This window comes from Triticum aestivum, chromosome 3A (genome assembly GCF_018294505.1).
Source record: "Triticum aestivum cultivar Chinese Spring chromosome 3A, IWGSC CS RefSeq v2.1, whole genome shotgun sequence".
In the NCBI taxonomy this organism is placed as follows: Eukaryota; Viridiplantae; Streptophyta; class Magnoliopsida; order Poales; family Poaceae; genus Triticum; species Triticum aestivum.
In genome coordinates this window covers 623,668,873-623,687,445 of record NC_057800.1, presented here as the reverse complement: position 1 = coordinate 623,687,445, position 18,573 = coordinate 623,668,873, and the positions used below count along the sequence as shown (strand labels likewise).

Below are 18,573 nucleotides of genomic sequence, written 5' to 3'. Positions count from 1 at the left end.
ACTGATACTTCGCTATTCATGTTTCAGCGACCGAGTTTGACCATGTACCTCCTTATGTACGCGGATGATATTGTCCTGGTTAGCTCCTCTCCGACGACAGCTGATGCTCTTGTGACTGTGCTTGGTCGTGATTTCGCAGTTAAGGATTTGAGAAAACTTCATTTCTTTCTGGGTATTGAAGTCGCTCATCAGTCTCGTGGCAGTTTGGCTCTCACCCAGAAGAAGTACTCTCTTGATCTCTTGAGTCATGCTGCTATGCTCAAGTGCAAGACTTCACCTACACCCATGTCCTCCACTGGCAAACTTTCAGCTGATGATGGTACTCTTCTACCTCCTGTGGATGCTACTAAGTACAGGAGTATCGTTAGTGGCCTGCAATATCTGACGATCACGCATACTGTTCTCTCCTTTGCGGTTAACAGGGTGTGCCAATATCTTCATGCACCTACTGATGTGCAATGGTCTGCTGTGAAGCGCATACTGCGCTATGTGCGTCTCACTGTCTCCTTTGGTCTTCACCTGCGCCCCGGTTCCTCCGGAGTTCTTTCTGCATTCTCGGATGCTGATTGGGCTGGATGTCTAGATGACAGGCGATCTACGGGGGGACATGCTGTGTTCTTGGGGCCTAATAATATCGCCTGGAGTGCACGCAAGCAAGCCACTATTTCCCGCAGCAGCACAGAGGCCGAGTACAAGTCAGTTGCCAATGCAACTGCCGAACTCATATGGATTGAGTCCCTACTTTGAGAGCTAGGAGTTGCTCAGCCACATCCTTCGGTCCTTTGGTATGACAACATCGGTGCTACGTTTCTGTCAGCAAACCCGGTGTTCCATACACGAACCAAACACATTGAGATTGACTATCATTTTGTGAGAGAACGTGTCGTATAGAAGCTACTACAAGTCAGGTTTATCTCTTCAAAAGATCAACTTGCAGACATCTTCACCAAGCCTCTACCTTCTCTCATGTTTGAGGCCTGTAGGCGCAATCTCAACCTCCTAGATGCTTCAGGAGTGAGTTGAGATTGAGGGAGGGTGTTAGACTTTGTATTGTAGTCTTACTGTGTAATCCATACCGTATTGGTATAGGACTTGTATGACACCATTATATATATGTGATAGGCCACCCCATAGAGGGACGAACCAGTTCCCCCAAAACCTTTGTTTTACATCCAGTAACAAATTTGAGATATGGACAAAGAATATGCACACACAAATACATAAGCACAAAGATGAAAAGACCAAAGAACATGGTACTTACAAAGATACCCACATGCAACACACTGCTCGGGCGAACATATTAGTGAGAATCACACGTCGCTCTTGATGGCGGAGCTGTAGCCCGTGCGGTCGTCATAGAACTTGGACCATAGCATGACACCACCGTACTTTGGAGAGCCCTTGATGAGCGGCAGCACACGTGAGGTGAGCTCTCCGGCAGGGACAAACCCTGTGCCTGCCGCGTCCTTGGAGGCTGGCAACCCCAGGAAGATCTTCACGGCCGGCACCGACTCCCACTTCTTCCACGCATCCATGAATGCCCCGCGTCCCGCACTGAACTGGCATTCCTCGTTGTTGTAGAACTGCACCCACACAAAGTCAAACAGTCCCGTGTTGATCGCACCGCTGTCCCATTCATCCGGGAATGGGCACTGCGGAGCCGCGCTCAGCAAGACGGTCTTGCCTCCGTTCTTTCCCAAATTCTTCAGGTCAGTGGCAAGATCGTTCCAGAACTTGGCGCTGCCTTGCTCGATGTCAAAGTCAATGCCGTCGAGCATGACATCGCCGAGGGGACCTGACGAGGACGCACCACCCAGGTAGTTGTTCCAGAGGTACATGGCAACTTGCCGTGCGTCGCCGGGGGACGAGAGACCGTAACTACCGTCACCACCGCCGATGGAGAGCAGGACTTTCACGCCGCGGCTCTGGCACTCTTTGATGTCCTTGCTCTGGCTTCTGCATCCACCGGAGGAAGGGTCGCAGTGGCTGGCAAGGTTCAGCTGCGGCGTCTGGCTCTTGCCGAATTTCGGGAGAAAAGCGAGGATGACGAACTCATAGTTCCCAGACGCGCACATCTCAGCCAACGATGCCTCACCGTCGTTCTGGCCCCAGTACACGGCGATACTGCCAGCATGACACGTGGCAAGGAGTGCCACGAAGAGGGTGGCAGTGAGCTGGAAAGGGGTGAGAGAACGGCTCGCCATTGTTGGGATCAATCTGCGTGTGCCTGTGCAAGTAGCCTAGTACAGGACGGTGGAGACTAGTGAGGACTTATCTGTGTTTTGCGTTGTGATTACTATTGCGTATGTTTGGATTTTATAGTGTCTTGAAGGAGCGTCATGGACGCTTTTTTAGTGGCTTTCGTGCCGTCTCACGTCCGCTTCTGCATCTGGATTTAATTAACTATATATGGTAGTAGAGTGGTTACGGTTAAGTAAAGTTGAGGGTAGAAAATTTCCGCTTGCGGTGGGTTGTTTCCTTGCTTAATTTACTCGGACAGATTAGTGAAACGGACTGCGTTCAAATCGCAAATGCTGCACCGTACTCAACGAAACTCCTCTGTTTCCTGTGCCGGTAGAGTGCCGGACAGAACGTATATGCAGCTTCAAGCACCCTCGACGGTCATTGACAGCTTTGTAAAAGGAGTAAAATGAATCGGCGGTCGGCGGTCATCGTGCTTTGTCGAAAATTCACTTTGATCATTATACTCCAAAATACAGTCAATATACTCTCTCCCTCCTATATAAGAATGTTTTAATACTAGTGTAGTGCCAAAAATATTTTTATATTATGGGACAGAGGAAGTATATGCTTTTAGATGATTATACTCGGCGATCATATAATCACTGAAATGCGTATATAGTGACTAAAGTAAGCTTTCGACACAAGTATGACACCAGACGCATTTTACTCTAAAAAAATTGAACTTGAGGCAAAAGATTTGCTCGATGCAGTAAATAAGAAAGAAATTGACATAGTAGATCATGCGGAAAAAAATTGAAGAAAAGACTTTCCTCGGAAAAATATGGCCCAAGCATCGATGACATATTTTTTACGCATTCCTCTTTCATGTACCATGTGTGCCCTAGCCAAACTTTAATCATGTGCCAAATTCTCAATGCCTAGCAGCATTCGAAAAGGAGTCTGGCCACCATTTTTTGACATTCTTTTGCATAAGGAGCAGAGACAACAAATACAGGCCACCTTCATTCGAGCCAATCGGCCATCCAAACACGATTTTTGGATGATTAACACAGGGAAACAAATTCCCAAATCTACGAAGGGTGTCATTCATACAAGTTGAGGTTGCTCTGGAAATTGCACATTGTAGGATGAGGCTGTAGAGTATTGACAAGAAGGAGAAAGCTCCAAAAGAATAGAATCACATGTGTCTGTATTTAGTTAATTTTTTTGGCGAGGCAACATTTCGTTAAGCAAGATGATACCCCGACACGTTGTTGTGAGAATGTTTTGCAATATTTCAATGTGATTTGGTTGTATTGAACATGAATATTTGGAGTAATAGTATGAGTACTAAACTAAAGATACATATGATTTATTGTGTCTGATTGTTGTATAGTTGTAAAAATATGTATTAAATATAAATGGCATAATAGTATGACAATTATCATGCATGTTTGCATGTTGAGTAGACTTTTTTTAGAGCAAAAGGGCACGCAGCCCCGGTTCCATTGCAAGCAACAAAACCAGTGTGACAAGCATTCACCAATACAGCCCGCGGAGCACAGCACACCAAGCTGTCTCAGCAAGAAACACAAAACTATCCTAGAGCTGAACTACACCAAGGCTCCATGGGTGTTAGAATCATTACAGTGTAATCTAGATTATTGACTCTAGTGCAAGTGGGAGACTGAAGGAAATATGCCCTAGAGGCAATAATAAAGTTATTATTTATTTCCTTATAATCATGATAAATGTTTATTATTCATGCTAGAATTGTATTTACCGGAAACATAATACATGTGTGAATACATAGACAAACAAAGTGTCACTAGTATGCCTCTACTTGACTAGCTCGTTAATCAAAGATGGTTATGTTTCCTAACCATGAACAATGAGTTGTTATTTGATTAACGAGGTCACATCATTAGTAGAATGATCTAATTGATATGACCCATTCCATTAGCTTAGCACCCGATCGTTTAGTATGTTGCTATTGCTTTCTTCATGACTTATACATGTTCCTATGACTATGAGATTATGCAACTCCCGTTTACCGGAGGAACACTTTGGGTACTACCAAACGTCACAACGTAACTGGGTGATTATAAAGGAGTACTACAGGTGTCTCCAATGGTCGATGTTGGGTTGGCGTATTTCGAGATTAGGATTTGTCACTCCGATTGTCGGAGAGGTATCTCTGGGCCCTCTCGGTAATACACATCACATAAGCCTTGCAAGCATTACAACTAATATGTTAGTTGTGAGATGATGTATTACGGAACGAGTAAAGAGACTTGCCGGTAACGAGATTGAACTAGGTATTGGATACCGACGATCGAATCTCGGGCAAGTAACATACCGATGATAAAGGGAACAACGTATGTTGTTATGCGGTCTGACCGATAAAGATCTTCGTAGAATATGTAGGAGCCAATATGGGCATCCAGGTCCCGCTATTGGTTATTGACCGGAGACGTGTCTCGGTCATGTCTACATTGTTCTCGAACCCGTAGGATCCGCACGCTTAAGGTTACGATGACAGTTATATTATGAGTTTACATGTTTTGATGTACCGAAGGAGTTCGGAGTCCCGGATGAGATCGGGGACATGACGAGGAGTCTCGAAATGGTCGAGACGTAAAGATTCATATATTGGATGATATGGTTAGGCCAAGGGGTCAAGCCCATGAGGCTTTAGGTCGGTGCAAAAAGGAGTCTTGCAGAGGCCAGGGGGCCAAACGCCGGAGACCCTGGCGTCTGGCCCTGGGCCAGACGCCGAGGCCCATGGCGTCTGGGCCAGACGCCAAGGATTGTGGCGTTTGGTCCTGGAGTCCGAGTAGGACTCTTGCCTTTCGGGCAAAACCGACTTTGAGGAGGCTTTTGCTCCAAGTTTCGACCCCGGGGCTCAACATATAAATAGAGGGGCAGGGCTAGCACCAAAGACACAAGAAGTTGATCCACATGATCTATTCCTTAGCCGTGTGCGGCGCCCCCAGCCACCATATTCCTCGATAATACTGTAGCGGAGTTTAGGCGAAGCCCTGCTGCTGTAGTTCATCAAGATCGTCACCACGCCGTCGTGCTGACGGAACTCTTCCCCGACACTTTGCTGGATCAGAGTCCGGGGATCGTCATCGAGCTGAACGTGTGCTCGAACTCGGAGGTGCCGTAGTTTCGGTGCTTGATCGGTTGGATCAAGAAGACGCACGACTACTTCCTCTACGTCGTGTCATCGCTTCCGCAGTCGGTCTGCGTTGGGTACGTAGACAATACTCTCCCCTCGTTGCTATGCATCACATGATCTTGCGTGTGCGTAGGAAATTTTTTGAAATTACTACGAAACCCAACAGTGGCATCAGAGCCAGGTTATTTATGTTGATGTTATATGCACGAGTAGAACACAAGTGAGTTGTGGACGATACAAGTCATACTGCCTACCAGCATGTCATACTTTGGTTCGGCGGTATTGTTGGACGAGACGACCCGGACCAACCTTACGCGTACGCTTACGCGAGACCGGTTCCCTCGACGTGCTTTGCACAAAGATGGCTTGCGGGCAACTGCCTCTCCAACTTTAGTTGAACCAAGTATGGCTACGCCCGGTCCTTGCGAAGGTTAAAACGGAGTCTATTTGACAAACTATCGTTGTGGTTTTGATGCGTAGGTGAGATTGGTTCTTACTTAAGCCCGTAGCAGCCACGTAAAACATGCAACAACAAAGTAGAGGACGTCTAACTTGTTTTTGCAGGGCATGTTGTGATGTGATATGGTCAAGGCATGATGCTGAATTTTATTGTATGAGATGATCATGTTTTGTAACCAAGTTATCGGCAACTGGCAGGAGCCATATGGTTGTCGCTTTATTGTATGCAATGAAATCGCGATGTAATGCTTTACTTTATTACTAAACGGTAGTGATAGTCGTGGAAGCATAAGATTGGCGAGACGACAACGATGCTACGATGGAGATCAAGGTGTCGCGCCGGTGACGATGGTGATCATGACGGTGCTTCGGAGATGGAGATCACAAGCACAAGATGATGATGGCCATATCATATCACTTATATTGATTGCATGTGATGTTTATCTTTTTATGCATCTTATCTTGCTTTGATTGACGGTAGCATTATAAGCTGATCTCTCAATAAATTATCAAGAAGTGTTCTCCCTGAGTATGCACCGTTGCGAAAGTTCTTCGTGCTGAGACACCACGTGATGATCGGGTGTGATAGGCTCTACGTTCAAATACAACGGGTGCAAAACAGTTGCGCACGCAGAATACTCAGGTTAAACTTGACGAGCCTAGCATATGCAGATATGGCCTCGGAACACGGAGACCGAAAGGTCAAGCGTGAATCATATAGTAGATATGATCAACATAATGATGTTCACCGATGAAACTACTCCATCTCACGTGATGATCGGACATGGTTTAGTTGATTTGGATCACGTGGTCACTTAGAGGATTAGAGGGATGTCTATCTAAGTGGGAGTTCTTTAGTAATATGATTAACCGAACTTATAATTTATCATGAACTTAGTCCCTGATAGTATCTTGCTTGTTTATGTTGATTGTAGATAGATGGCTCGTGCTGTTGTTCCGTTGAATTTTAATGCGTTCCTTGAGAAAGCAAAGTTGAAAGATGATGGTAGCAATTACACGGACTGGGTCCGTAACTTGAGGATTATCCTCATTGCTGCACAGAAGAATTACGTCCTGGAAGCACCGCTGGGTGCCAGGCCTGCTGCTGGAGCAACACCAGATGTTGTGAACATCTGGCAGAGCAAAGCTGATGACTACTCGATAGTTCAGTGTGCCATGCTTTACGGCTTAGAATCGGGACTTCAACGACGTTTTGAACGTCATGGAGCATATGAGATGTTCCAGGAGTTGAAGTTAATATTTCAAGCAAATGCCCGAATTGAGAGATATGAAGTCTCCAATAAGTTCTATAGCTGCAAGATGGAGGAGAACAGTTCTGTCAGTGAGCATATACTCAAAATGTCTGGGTATAATAATCACTTGATTCAATTGGGAGTTAATCTTCCGGATGATTGCATCATTGACAGAATTCTCCAATCACTGCCACCAAGCTACAAGAGCTTTGTGATGAACTATAATATGCAAGGGATGAACAAGACTATTCCCGAGCTCTTCGCAATGCTGAAAGCTGCGGAGGTAGAAATCAAAAAGGAGCATCAAGTGTTGATGGTTAACAAAACCACTAGTTTCAAGAAAAAGGGCAAAGGAAAGAAGAAAGGGAACTTCAAGAAGAACAGCAAGCCAGTTGCTGCTCAAGAGAAGAAACCCAAGTCTGGACCTAAGCCTGAAACTGAGTGCTTCTACTGCAAGCAGACTGGTCACTGGAAGCGGAACTGCCCCAAGTATTTGGCAGATAAGAAGGATGGCAAGTTGAACAAAGGTATATGTGATATACATGTTATTGATGTGTACCTTACTAATGCTCGCAGTAGCACCTGGGTATTTGATACTGGTTCTGTTGCTAATATTTGCAACTCGAAACAGGGGCTACGGATTAAGCGAAGATTGGCTAAGGACGAGGTGACGATGCGCGTGGGAAACGGTTCCAAAGTCGATGTGATCGCAGTCGGCACGCTACCTCTACATCTACCTTCGGGATTAATATTAGACCTAAGTAATTGTTATTTGGTGCCAGCGTTGAGCATGAACATTATATCTGGATCTTGTTTAATGCGAGACGGTTATTCATTTAAATCAGAGAATAATGGTTGTTCTATTTATATGAGTAATATCTTTTATGGTCATGCACCCTTGAAGAGTGGTCTATTCTTATTAAATCTCGATAGTAGTAATACACATATTCATAATGTTGAAACCAAAAGATGCAGAGTTGATAATGAAAGTGCAACTTATTTGTGGCACTGTCGTTTAGGTCATATCGGTATAAAGCGCATGAAGAAACTCCATACTGATGGACTTTTGGAACCACTTGATTATGAATCACTTGGTACTTGCGAACCATGCCTCATGGGCAAGATGACTAAAACACCGTTCTCCGGTACTATGGAGAGAGCAACAGATTTGTTGGAAATCATACATACCGATGTATGTGGTCCGATGAATATTGAGGCTCGAGGCGGATATCGTTATTTTCTCACCTTCACAGATGATTTGAGCAGATATGGATATATCTACTTAATGAAGCATAAGTCTGAAACATTTGAAAAGTTCAAAGAATTTCAGAGTGAAGTTGAAAATCATCGTAACAAGAAAATAAAGTTTCTACGATCTGATCGTGGAGGAGAATATTTGAGTTACGAGTTTGGTGTACATTTGAAAAACTGTGGAATAGTTTCACAACTCACGCCACCCGGAACACCACAGCGCAATGGTGTGTCCGAACGTCGTAATCGTACTTTACTAGATATGGTGCGATCTATGATGTCTCTTACAGATTTACCGCTATCATTTTGGGGTTATGCTTTAGACGGCTGCATTCACGTTAAATAGGGCACCATCAAAATCCGTTGAGACGACGCCTTATGAACTGTGGTTTGGCAAGAAACCAAAGTTGTCGTTTCTTAAAGTTTGGGGCTGCGATGCTTATGTGAAAAAGCTTCAACCTGATAAGCTCGAACCCAAATCGGAGAAATGTGTCTTCATAGGATACCCAAAGGAAACTGTTGGGTACACCTTCTATCACAGATCCGAAGGCAAGACATTCGTTGCTAAGAATGGATCATTTCTAGAGAAGGAGTTTCTCTCGAAAGAAGTGAGTGGGAGGAAAGTGGAACTTGACGAGGTAACTGTACCTGCTCCCTTACTGGAAAGTAGTTCATCACAGAAAACTGTTTCAGTGACACCTACACCAGTTAGTGAGGAAGCCAATGATAATGATCATGAAACTTCAGATCAAGATACTACTGAACTTCGTAGATCAACCAGAGTAAGATCCGCGCCAGAGTGGTACGGTAATCCTGTTCTGGAAGTCATGCTACTAGATCATGATGAACCTACGAACTATGAAGAAGCGATGGTGAGCCCAGATTCCGCAAAGTGGCTTGAAGCCATGAAATCTGAGATGGGATCCATGTATGAGAACAAAGTATGGACTTTGGTTGACTTGCCCGATGATCGGCAAGCAATTGAGAATAAATGGATCTTTAAGAAGAAGACTGACACTGATGGTAATGTTACTGTCTACAAAGCTCGACTTGTCGCAAAAGGTTTTCGGCAAGTTCAAGGGATTGACTACGATGAGACCTTCTCACCCGTAGCGATGCTTAAGTCCGTCCGAATCATGTTAGCGATTGCCGCATTTTATGATTATGAAATTTGGCAAATGGATGTCAAAACTGCATTCCTGAATGGATTTCTGGAAGAAGAGTTGTATATGATGCAACCGAAAGGTTTTGTCGATCCAAAGGGAGCTAACAAAGTGTGCAAGCTCCAGCGATCCATTTATGGACTGGTGCAAGCCTCTCGGAGTTGGAATAAACGTTTTGATAGTGTGATCAAAGCATTTGGTTTTATACAGACTTTCGGAGAAGCCTGTATTTACAAGAAAGTGAGTGGGAGCTCTGTAGCATTTCTGATATTATATGTGGATGACATATTACTGATTGGAAATGATATAGAATTTCTGGATAGCATAAAGGGATACTTGAATAAAAGTTTTTCAATGAAAGACCTCGGTGAAGCTGCTTACATATTAGGCATTAAGATCTATAGAGATAGATCAAAACGCTTAATTGGACTTTCACAAAGCACATACCTTGACAAAATTTTGAAGAAGTTCAAAATGGATCAAGCGAAGAAAGGGTTCTTGCCTGTGTTACAAGGTATGAAATTGAGTAAGACTCAATGCCCGACCACTGCAGAAGATAGAGAGAATATGAAAGATGTTCCCTATGCATCAGCCATAGGATCTATCATGTATGCAATGCTGTGTACCAGACCTGATGTATGCCTTGCTATAAGTTTAGCAGGGAGGTACCAAAGTAATCCAGGAGTGGATCACTGGACAGCGGTCAAGAACATCCTGAAATACCTGAAAAGGACTAAGGATATGTTTCTCGTATATGGAGGTGACAAAGAGCTCATCGTAAAAGGTTACGTTGATGCAAGCTTTGACACTGATCCGGACGATTCTAAATCGCAAACCGGATACATGTTTACATTAAACGGTGGAGCTGTCAGTTGGTGCAGTTCTAAACAAAGCGTCGTAGCGGGATCTACATGTGAAGCGGAATACATAGCTGCTTCGGAAGCAGCAAATGAAGGAGTCTGGATGAAGGAGTTCATATCCGATCTAGGTGTCATACCTAGCGCATCGGGTCCAATGAAAATCTTTTGTGACAATACTGGTGCAATTGCCTTGGCAAAGGAATCCAGATTTCACAAAAGGACCAAACACATCAAGAGACGCTTCAACTCCATCCGGGATCTAGTCCAGGTGGGAGACATGGAGATTTGCAAGATACATACGGATCTGAATGTTGCAGACCCGTTGACTAAGCCTCTTCCACGAGCAAAACATGATCAGCACCAAGGCTCCATGGGTGTTAGAATCATTACAGTGTAATCTAGATTATTGACTCTAGTGCAAGTGGGAGACTGAAGGAAATATGCCCTAGAGGCAATAATAAAGTTATTATTTATTTCCTTATAATCATGATAAATGTTTATTATTCATGCTAGAATTGTATTTACCGGAAACATAATACATGTGTGAATACATAGACAAACAAAGTGTCACTAGTATGCCTCTACTTGACTAGCTCGTTAATCAAAGATGGTTATGTTTCCTAACCATGAACAATGAGTTGTTATTTGATTAACGAGGTCACATCATTAGTAGAATGATCTGATTGATATGACCCATTCCATTAGCTTAGCACCCGATCGTTTAGTATGTTGCTATTGCTTTCTTCATGACTTATACATGTTCCTATGACTATGAGATTATGCAACTCCCGTTTACCGGAGGAACACTTTGGGTACTACCAAACGTCACAACGTAACTGGGTGATTATAAAGGAGTACTACAGGTGTCTCCAATGGTCGATGTTGGGTTGGCGTATTTCGAGATTAGGATTTGTCACTCCGATTGTCGGAGAGGTATCTCTGGGCCCTCTCGGTAATACACATCACATAAGCCTTGCAAGCATTACAACTAATATGTTAGTTGTGAGATGATGTATTACGGAACGAGTAAAGAGACTTGCCGGTAACGAGGTTGAACTAGGTATTGGATACCGACGATCGAATCTCGGGCAAGTAACATACCGATGACAAAGGGAACAACGTATGTTGTTATGCGGTCTGACCGATAAAGATCTTCGTAGAATATGTAGGAGCCAATATGGGCATCCAGGTCCCGCTATTGGTTATTGACCGGAGACGTGTCTCGGTCATGTCTACATTGTTCTCGAACCCGTAGGGTCCGCACGCTTAAGGTTACGATGACAGTTATATTATGAGTTTACATGTTTTGATGTACCGAAGGAGTTCGGAGTCCCGGATGAGATCGGGGACATGACGAGGAGTCTCGAAATGGTCGAGACGTAAAGATTCATATATTGGATGATATGGTTAGGCCAAGGGGTCAAGCCCATGAGGCTTTAGGTCGGTGCAAAAAGGAGTCTTGCAGAGGCCAGGGGGCCAAACGCCGGAGACCCTGGCGTCTGGCCCTGGGCCAGACGCCGAGGCCCATGGCGTCTGGGCCAGACGCCAAGGATTGTGGCGTTTGGTCCTGGAGTCCGAGTAGGACTCTTGCCTTTCGGGCAAAACCGACTTTGAGGAGGCTTTTGCTCCAAGTTTCGACCCCGGGGCTCAACATATAAATAGAGGGGCAGGGCTAGCACCAAAGACACAAGAAGTTGATCCACGTGATCTATTCCTTAGCCGTGTGCGGCGCCCCCAGCCACCATATTCCTCGATAATACTGTAGCGGAGTTTAGGCGAAGCCCTGCTGCTGTAGTTCATCAAGATCGTCACCACGCCGTCGTGCTGACGGAACTCTTCCCCGACACTTTGCTGGATCAGAGTCCGGGGATCGTCATCGAGCTGAACGTGTGCTCGAACTCGGAGGTGCCGTAGTTTCGGTGCTTGATCGGTTGGATCGAGAAGACGCACGACTACTTCCTCTACGTCGTGTCATCGCTTCCGCAGTCGGTCTGCGTTGGGTACATAGACAATACTCTCCCCTCGTTGCTATGCATCACATGATCTTGCGTGTGCGTAGGAAAATTTTTGAAATTACTACGAAACCCAACAGTGGCATCAGAGCCAGGTTATTTATGTTGATGTTATATGCACGAGTAGAACACAAGTGAGTTGTGGACGATACAAGTCATACTGCCTACCAGCATGTCATACTTTGGTTCGGTGGTATTGTTGGACGAGACGACCCAGACCAACCTTACGCGTACGCTTACGCGAGACCGGTTCCCTCGACGTGCTTTGCACAAAGATGGCTTGCGGGCGACTGCCTCTCCAACTTTAGTTGAACCAAGTATGGCTACGCCCGGTCCTTGCGAAGGTTAAAACGGAGTCTATTTGACAAACTATCGTTGTGGTTTTGATGCGTAGGTGAGATTGATTCTTACTTAAGCCCGTAGCAGCCACGTAAAACATGCAACAACAAAGTAGAGGACGTCTAACTTGTTTTTGCAGGGCATGTTGTGATGTGATATGGTCAAGGCATGATGCTGAATTTTATTGTATGAGATGATCATGTTTTGTAACCAAGTTATCGGCAACTGGCAGGAGCCATATGGTTGTCGCTTTATTGTATGCAATGCAATCTCGATGTAATGCTTTACTTTATTACTAAACGGTAGTGATAGTCGTGGAAGCATAAGATTGGCGAGACGACAACGATGCTACGATGGAGATCAAGGTGTCGCGCCGGTGACGATGGTGATCATGACGGTGCTTCGGAGATGGAGATCACAAGCACAAGATGATGATGGCCATATCATATCACTTATATTGATTGCATGTGATGTTTATCTTTTTATGCATCTTATCTTGCTTTGATTGACGGTAGCATTATAAGCTGATCTCTCAATAAATTATCAAGAAGTGTTCTCCCTGAGTATGCACCGTTGCGAAAGTTCTTCGTGCTGAGACACCACGTGATGATCGGGTGTGATAGGCTCTACGTTCAAATACAACGGGTGCAAAACAGTTGCGCACGCAGAATACTCAGGTTAAACTTGACGAGCCTAGCATATGCAGATATGGCCTCGGAACACGGAGACCGAAAGGTCGAGCGTGAATCATATAGTAGATATGATCAACATAATGATGTTCACCGATGAAACTACTCCATCTCACGTGATGATCGGACATGGTTTAGTTGATTTGGATCACGTGGTCACTTAGAGGATTAGAGGGATGTCTATCTAAGTGGGAGTTCTTTAGTAATATGATTAATCGAACTTATAATTTATCATGAACTTAGTACCTGATAGTATCTTGCTTGTTTATGTTGATTGTAGATAGATGGCTCGTGCTGTTGTTCCGTTGAATTTTAATGCGTTCCTTGAGAAAGCAAAGTTGAAAGATGATGGTAGCAATTACACGGACTGGGTCCGTAACTTGAGGATTATCCTCATTGTTGCACAGAAGAATTACGTCCTGGAAGCACCGCTGGGTGCCAGGCCTGCTGCTGGAGCAACACCAGATGTTGTGAACATCTGGCAGAGCAATGCTGATGACTACTCGATAGTTCAGTGTGCCATGCTTTACGGCTTAGAATCAGGACTTCAACGACGTTTTGAACGTCATGGAGCATATGAGATGTTCCAGGAGTTGAAGTTAATATTTCAAGCAAATGCCCGAATTGAGAGATATGAAGTCTCCAATAAGTTCTATAGCTGCAAGATGGAGGAGAACAGTTCTGTCAGTGAGCATATACTCAAAATGTCTGGGTATAATAATCACTTGATTCAATTGGGAGTTAATCTTCCGGATGATTGCGTCATTGACAGAATTCTCCAATCACTGCCACCAAGCTACAAGAGATTCGTGATGAACTATAATATGCAAGGGATGAACAAGACTATTCCCGAGCTCTTCGCAATGCTGAAAGCTGCGGAGGTAGAAATCAAAAAGGAGCATCAAGTGTTGATGGTTAACAAAACCACTAGTTTCAAGAAAAAGGGCAAAGGAAAGAAGAAAGGGAACTTCAAGAAGAACAGCAAGCCAGTTGCTGCTCAAGAGAAGAAACCCAAGTCTGGACCTAAGCCTGAAACTGAGTGCTTCTACTGCAAGCAGACTGGTCACTTGAAGCGGAACTGCCCCAAGTATTTGGCGGATAAGAAGGATGGCAAGTTGAACAAAGGTATATGTGATATACATGTTATTGATGTGTACCTTACTAATGCTCGCAGTAGCACCTGGGTATTTGATACTGGTTCTGTTGCTAATATTTGCAACTCGAAACAGGGGCTACGGATTAAGCGAAGATTGGCTAAGGACGAGGTGACGATGCGCGTGGGAAACGGTTCCAAAGTCGATGTGATCGCAGTCGGCACGCTACCTCTACATCTACCTTCGGGATTAATATTAGACCTAAGTAATTGTTATTTGGTGCCAGCGTTGAGCATGAACATTATATCTGGATCTTGTTTAATGCGAGACGGTTATTCATTTAAATCAGAGAATAATGGTTGTTCTATTTATATGAGTAATATCTTATATGGTCATGCACCCTTGAAGAGTGGTCTATTCTTATTAAATCTCGATAGTAGTAATACACATATTCATAATGTTGAAACCAAAAGATGCAGAGTTGATAATGAAAGTGCAACTTATTTGTGGCACTGTCGTTTAGGTCATATCGGTATAAAGCGCATGAAGAAACTCCATACTGATGGACTTTTGGAACCACTTGATTATGAATCACTTGGTACTTGCGAACCGTGCCTCATGGGCAAGATGACTAAAACACCGTTCTCCGGTACTATGGAGAGAGCAACAGATTTGTTGGAAATCATACATACCGATGTATGTGGTCCGATGAATATTGAGGCTCGAGGCGGATATCGTTATTTTCTCACCTTCACAGATGATTTGAGCAGATATGGATATATCTACTTAATGAAGCATAAGTCTGAAACATTTGAAGAGTTCAAAGAATTTCAGAGTGAAGTTGAAAATCATCGTAACAAGAAAATAAAGTTTCTACGATCTGATCGTGGAGGAGAATATTTGAGTTACGAGTTTGCTATACATTTGAGAAAATAAAGTATTATTATTATATTTCCTTGTTCATGATAATTGTTTTTTATTCATGCTATAACTGTATTATCCGGAAATCGTAATACACGTGTGAATACATAGACCACAATATGTCCCTAGTGAGCCTCTAGTTGACTAGCTCGTTGTGATCAACAGATAGTCATGGTTTCCTGGCTATGGACATTGGATGTCGTTGATAACGGGATCACATCATTAGGAGAATGATGTGATGGACAAGACCCAATCCTAAGCATAGCACAAAGATCGTGTAGTTCGTTTGCTAGAGCTTTGCCAATGGCAAGTATCTCTTCCTTTGACCATGAGATCGTGTAACTCCTGGATACCGTAGGAGTGCTTTGGGTGTATCAAACGTCACAACGTAACTGGGTGACTATAAAGGTGCACTACAGGTATCTCCGAAAGTATCTATTGTTTTATGCGGATCGAGACTGGGATTTGTCACTCCGTGTAAACGGAGAGGTATCTCTGGGCCCACTCGGTAGGACATCATCATATGCGCAATGTGACCAAGGAGTTGATCACGGGATGATGTGTTACGGAACGAGTAAAGTGACTTGCCGGTAACGAGATTGAACAAGGTATTGGATACCGACGATCGAGTCTCGGGCAAGTAAAATACCGATAGACAAAGGGAATTGAATACGGGATTGATTAAGTCCTTGACATCGTGGTTCATCCGATGAGATCATCATGGAACATGTGGGAGCCAACATGGGTATCCAGATCCCGCTGTTGGTTATTGACCGGAGAACGTCTCGGTCATGTCTGCATGTCTCCCGAACCCGTAGGGTCTACACACTTAAGGTTCGATGACGCTAGGGTTATAAAGGAAGCTTGTATGTGGTTACCGAATGTTGTTCGGAGTCCCGGATGAGATCCCGGACGTCACGAGGAGTTCCGGAATGGTCCGGAGGTAAAGATTTATATATAGGAAGTCCTGTTTCGGCCATCGGGACAAGTTTCGGGGTCATCGGTATTGTACCGGGACCACCGGAAGGGTCTCGAGGGCCCACCGGGTGGGGCCACCTGCCCCGGGGGGCCACATGGGCTGTAGGGGGTGCGTCTTGGCCTACATGGGCCAAGGGCACCAGCCCCAAGAGGCCCATGCGCCTGGGGAAACCCTAAAGGAAGAGTCCCAGCAGGGGAAGGCACCTCCTAGGTGCCTTGGGGGGGGGGGAGGACTCCTCCCCTGGCCGCCGCCCCCTTGGAGATTGGATCTCCTAGGGGCTGGCGCACCCCCCCTTGGGATCCCTATATATAGTGGGGTAGGAGGGCCTCCCAAACACACCTTATGCCTTTGGTGCAGCCCCTCCCTCTCTCCCAAGTTCTTCTCCTCTCCCGTGGTGCTTGGCGAAGCCCTGCTGGATTGTCACGCTCCTCCACCGCCACCACGCCGTTGTGCTGCTGCTGGATGGAGTCTTCCTCAACCTCTCCCTCTCTCCTTGCTGGATCAAGGCGTGGGAGACGTCACCGGGCTGTACGTGTGTTGAACGCGGAGGTGCCGTGCGTTCGGCACTTGATCATCGGTGATCTGAATCACGACGAGTACGACTCCATCAACCCCGTTCACTTGAACGCTTCCGCTTAGCGATCTACAAGGGTATGTAGATGCACTCTCCTTTCTACTCGTTGCTGGTCTCTCCATAGATAGATCTTGGTGTTACGTAGGAAATTTTTTGAATTTCTACTACGTTCCCCAATAGTGGTATCAGAGCTAGGTCTATTGCGTAGATTCTTTGCACGAGTAGAACACAAAGTAGTTGTGGGTGTTGATGTTGTTCAATATGCTTACCGTTACTAGTCCAATCTTGTTTCGACGGTATTGTAGGATGAAGCGGCCCGGACCGACCTTACACGTACTCTTACGTGAGACAGGTTCCACCGATTGACATGCACTTGATGCATAAGGTGGCTAGCGGGTGCCAGTCTCTCCCACTTTAGTCGGAACGGATTCGCTGAAAAGGGTCCTTATGAAGGGTAAATAGCAATTGGCATATCACGTTGTGGTTTTGCGTAGGTAAGAAACGTTCTTGCTAGAAACCCATAGCAGCCACATAAAACATGCAACAACAATTAGAGGACGTCTAACTCGTTTTTGCAGGGTATGCTATGTGATGTGATATGGCCAAGAGGAATGTGATGAATGATATGTGATGTATGAGATTGATCATGTTCTTGTAATAGGAATCACGACTTGCATGTCGATAAGTATGACAACCGGCAGGAGCCATAGGAGTTGTCTTTATTTATTGTATGACCTGCGTGTCATTGAAGAACGCCATGTAAATTACTTTACTTTATTGCTAAACGCGTTAGCCATAGAAGTAGAAGTAGTCATTGGCGTGACAACCTCATGAAGACACGATGATGGAGATCATGATGATGGAGATCATGGTGTCATGCCGGTGACGATGATGATCATGGAGCCCCGAAGATGAAGATCAAAAGGAGCAAAATGATATTGGCCATATCATGTCACTATTTGATTGCATGTGATGTTTATCATGTTTATGCATCTTGTTTACTTAGGACGACGGTAGTAAATAAGATGATCCCTTACAAAATTTCAAGAAGTGTTCTCCCCTAACTGTGCACCGTTGCTACAGTTCGTCGCTTCTAAGCACCACGTGATGATCGGGTGTGATGGATTCTTACGTTCACATACAACGGGTGTAAGACAGTTTTACACAGCGAAAACACTTAGGGTTAACTTGACGAGCCTAGCATGTGCAGACATGGCCTCGGAACACGGAGACCGAAAGGTCGAGCATGAGTCGTATAGTAGATACGATCAACATGAAGATGTTCACCGATGATGACTAGTCCGTCTCACGTGATGATCGGACACGGCCTAGTTGACTCGGATCATGTGATCACTTAGATGACCAGAGGGATGTCTATCTAAGTGGGAGTTCATAAGATGAACTTAATTATCCTGAACATAGTCAAAATACCTTTTGCAAATTATGTCGTAAGCTCGCGCTTTAGTTCCACTGTTTAGATATGTTCCTAGAGAAAATATAGTTGAAAGTTGATAGTAGCGATTATGCGATCAGTAGAAAGCTTATGTCCTTAATGCACCGCTCAGTGTGCTGAACCCCAACGTCGTTTGTCGATGTTGCGAACATCGGACA

General features: G+C 44.8%; 1 protein-coding gene across 1 annotated transcript; it reads right to left on the bottom strand.

Annotated features, from left to right (window-relative positions):
* Positions 1-1,310: 1,310 nt before the first annotated feature.
* LOC123058814 (acidic endochitinase SE2-like) lies at positions 1,311-2,204 on the bottom strand. Its single transcript, XM_044481488.1, has one exon. It carries the CDS (start codon positions 2,202-2,204, stop codon positions 1,311-1,313), a length of 894 nt encoding a protein of 297 aa, XP_044337423.1.
* Positions 2,205-18,573: the final 16,369 nt, after the last annotated feature.

Excerpts from the sequence above, each read along its gene's own strand:
- LOC123058814 (XM_044481488.1), bottom strand. The coding sequence starts at position 2,204 with ATGGCGAGCCGTTCTCTCACCCCTTTCCAGCTCACTGCCACCCTCTTC.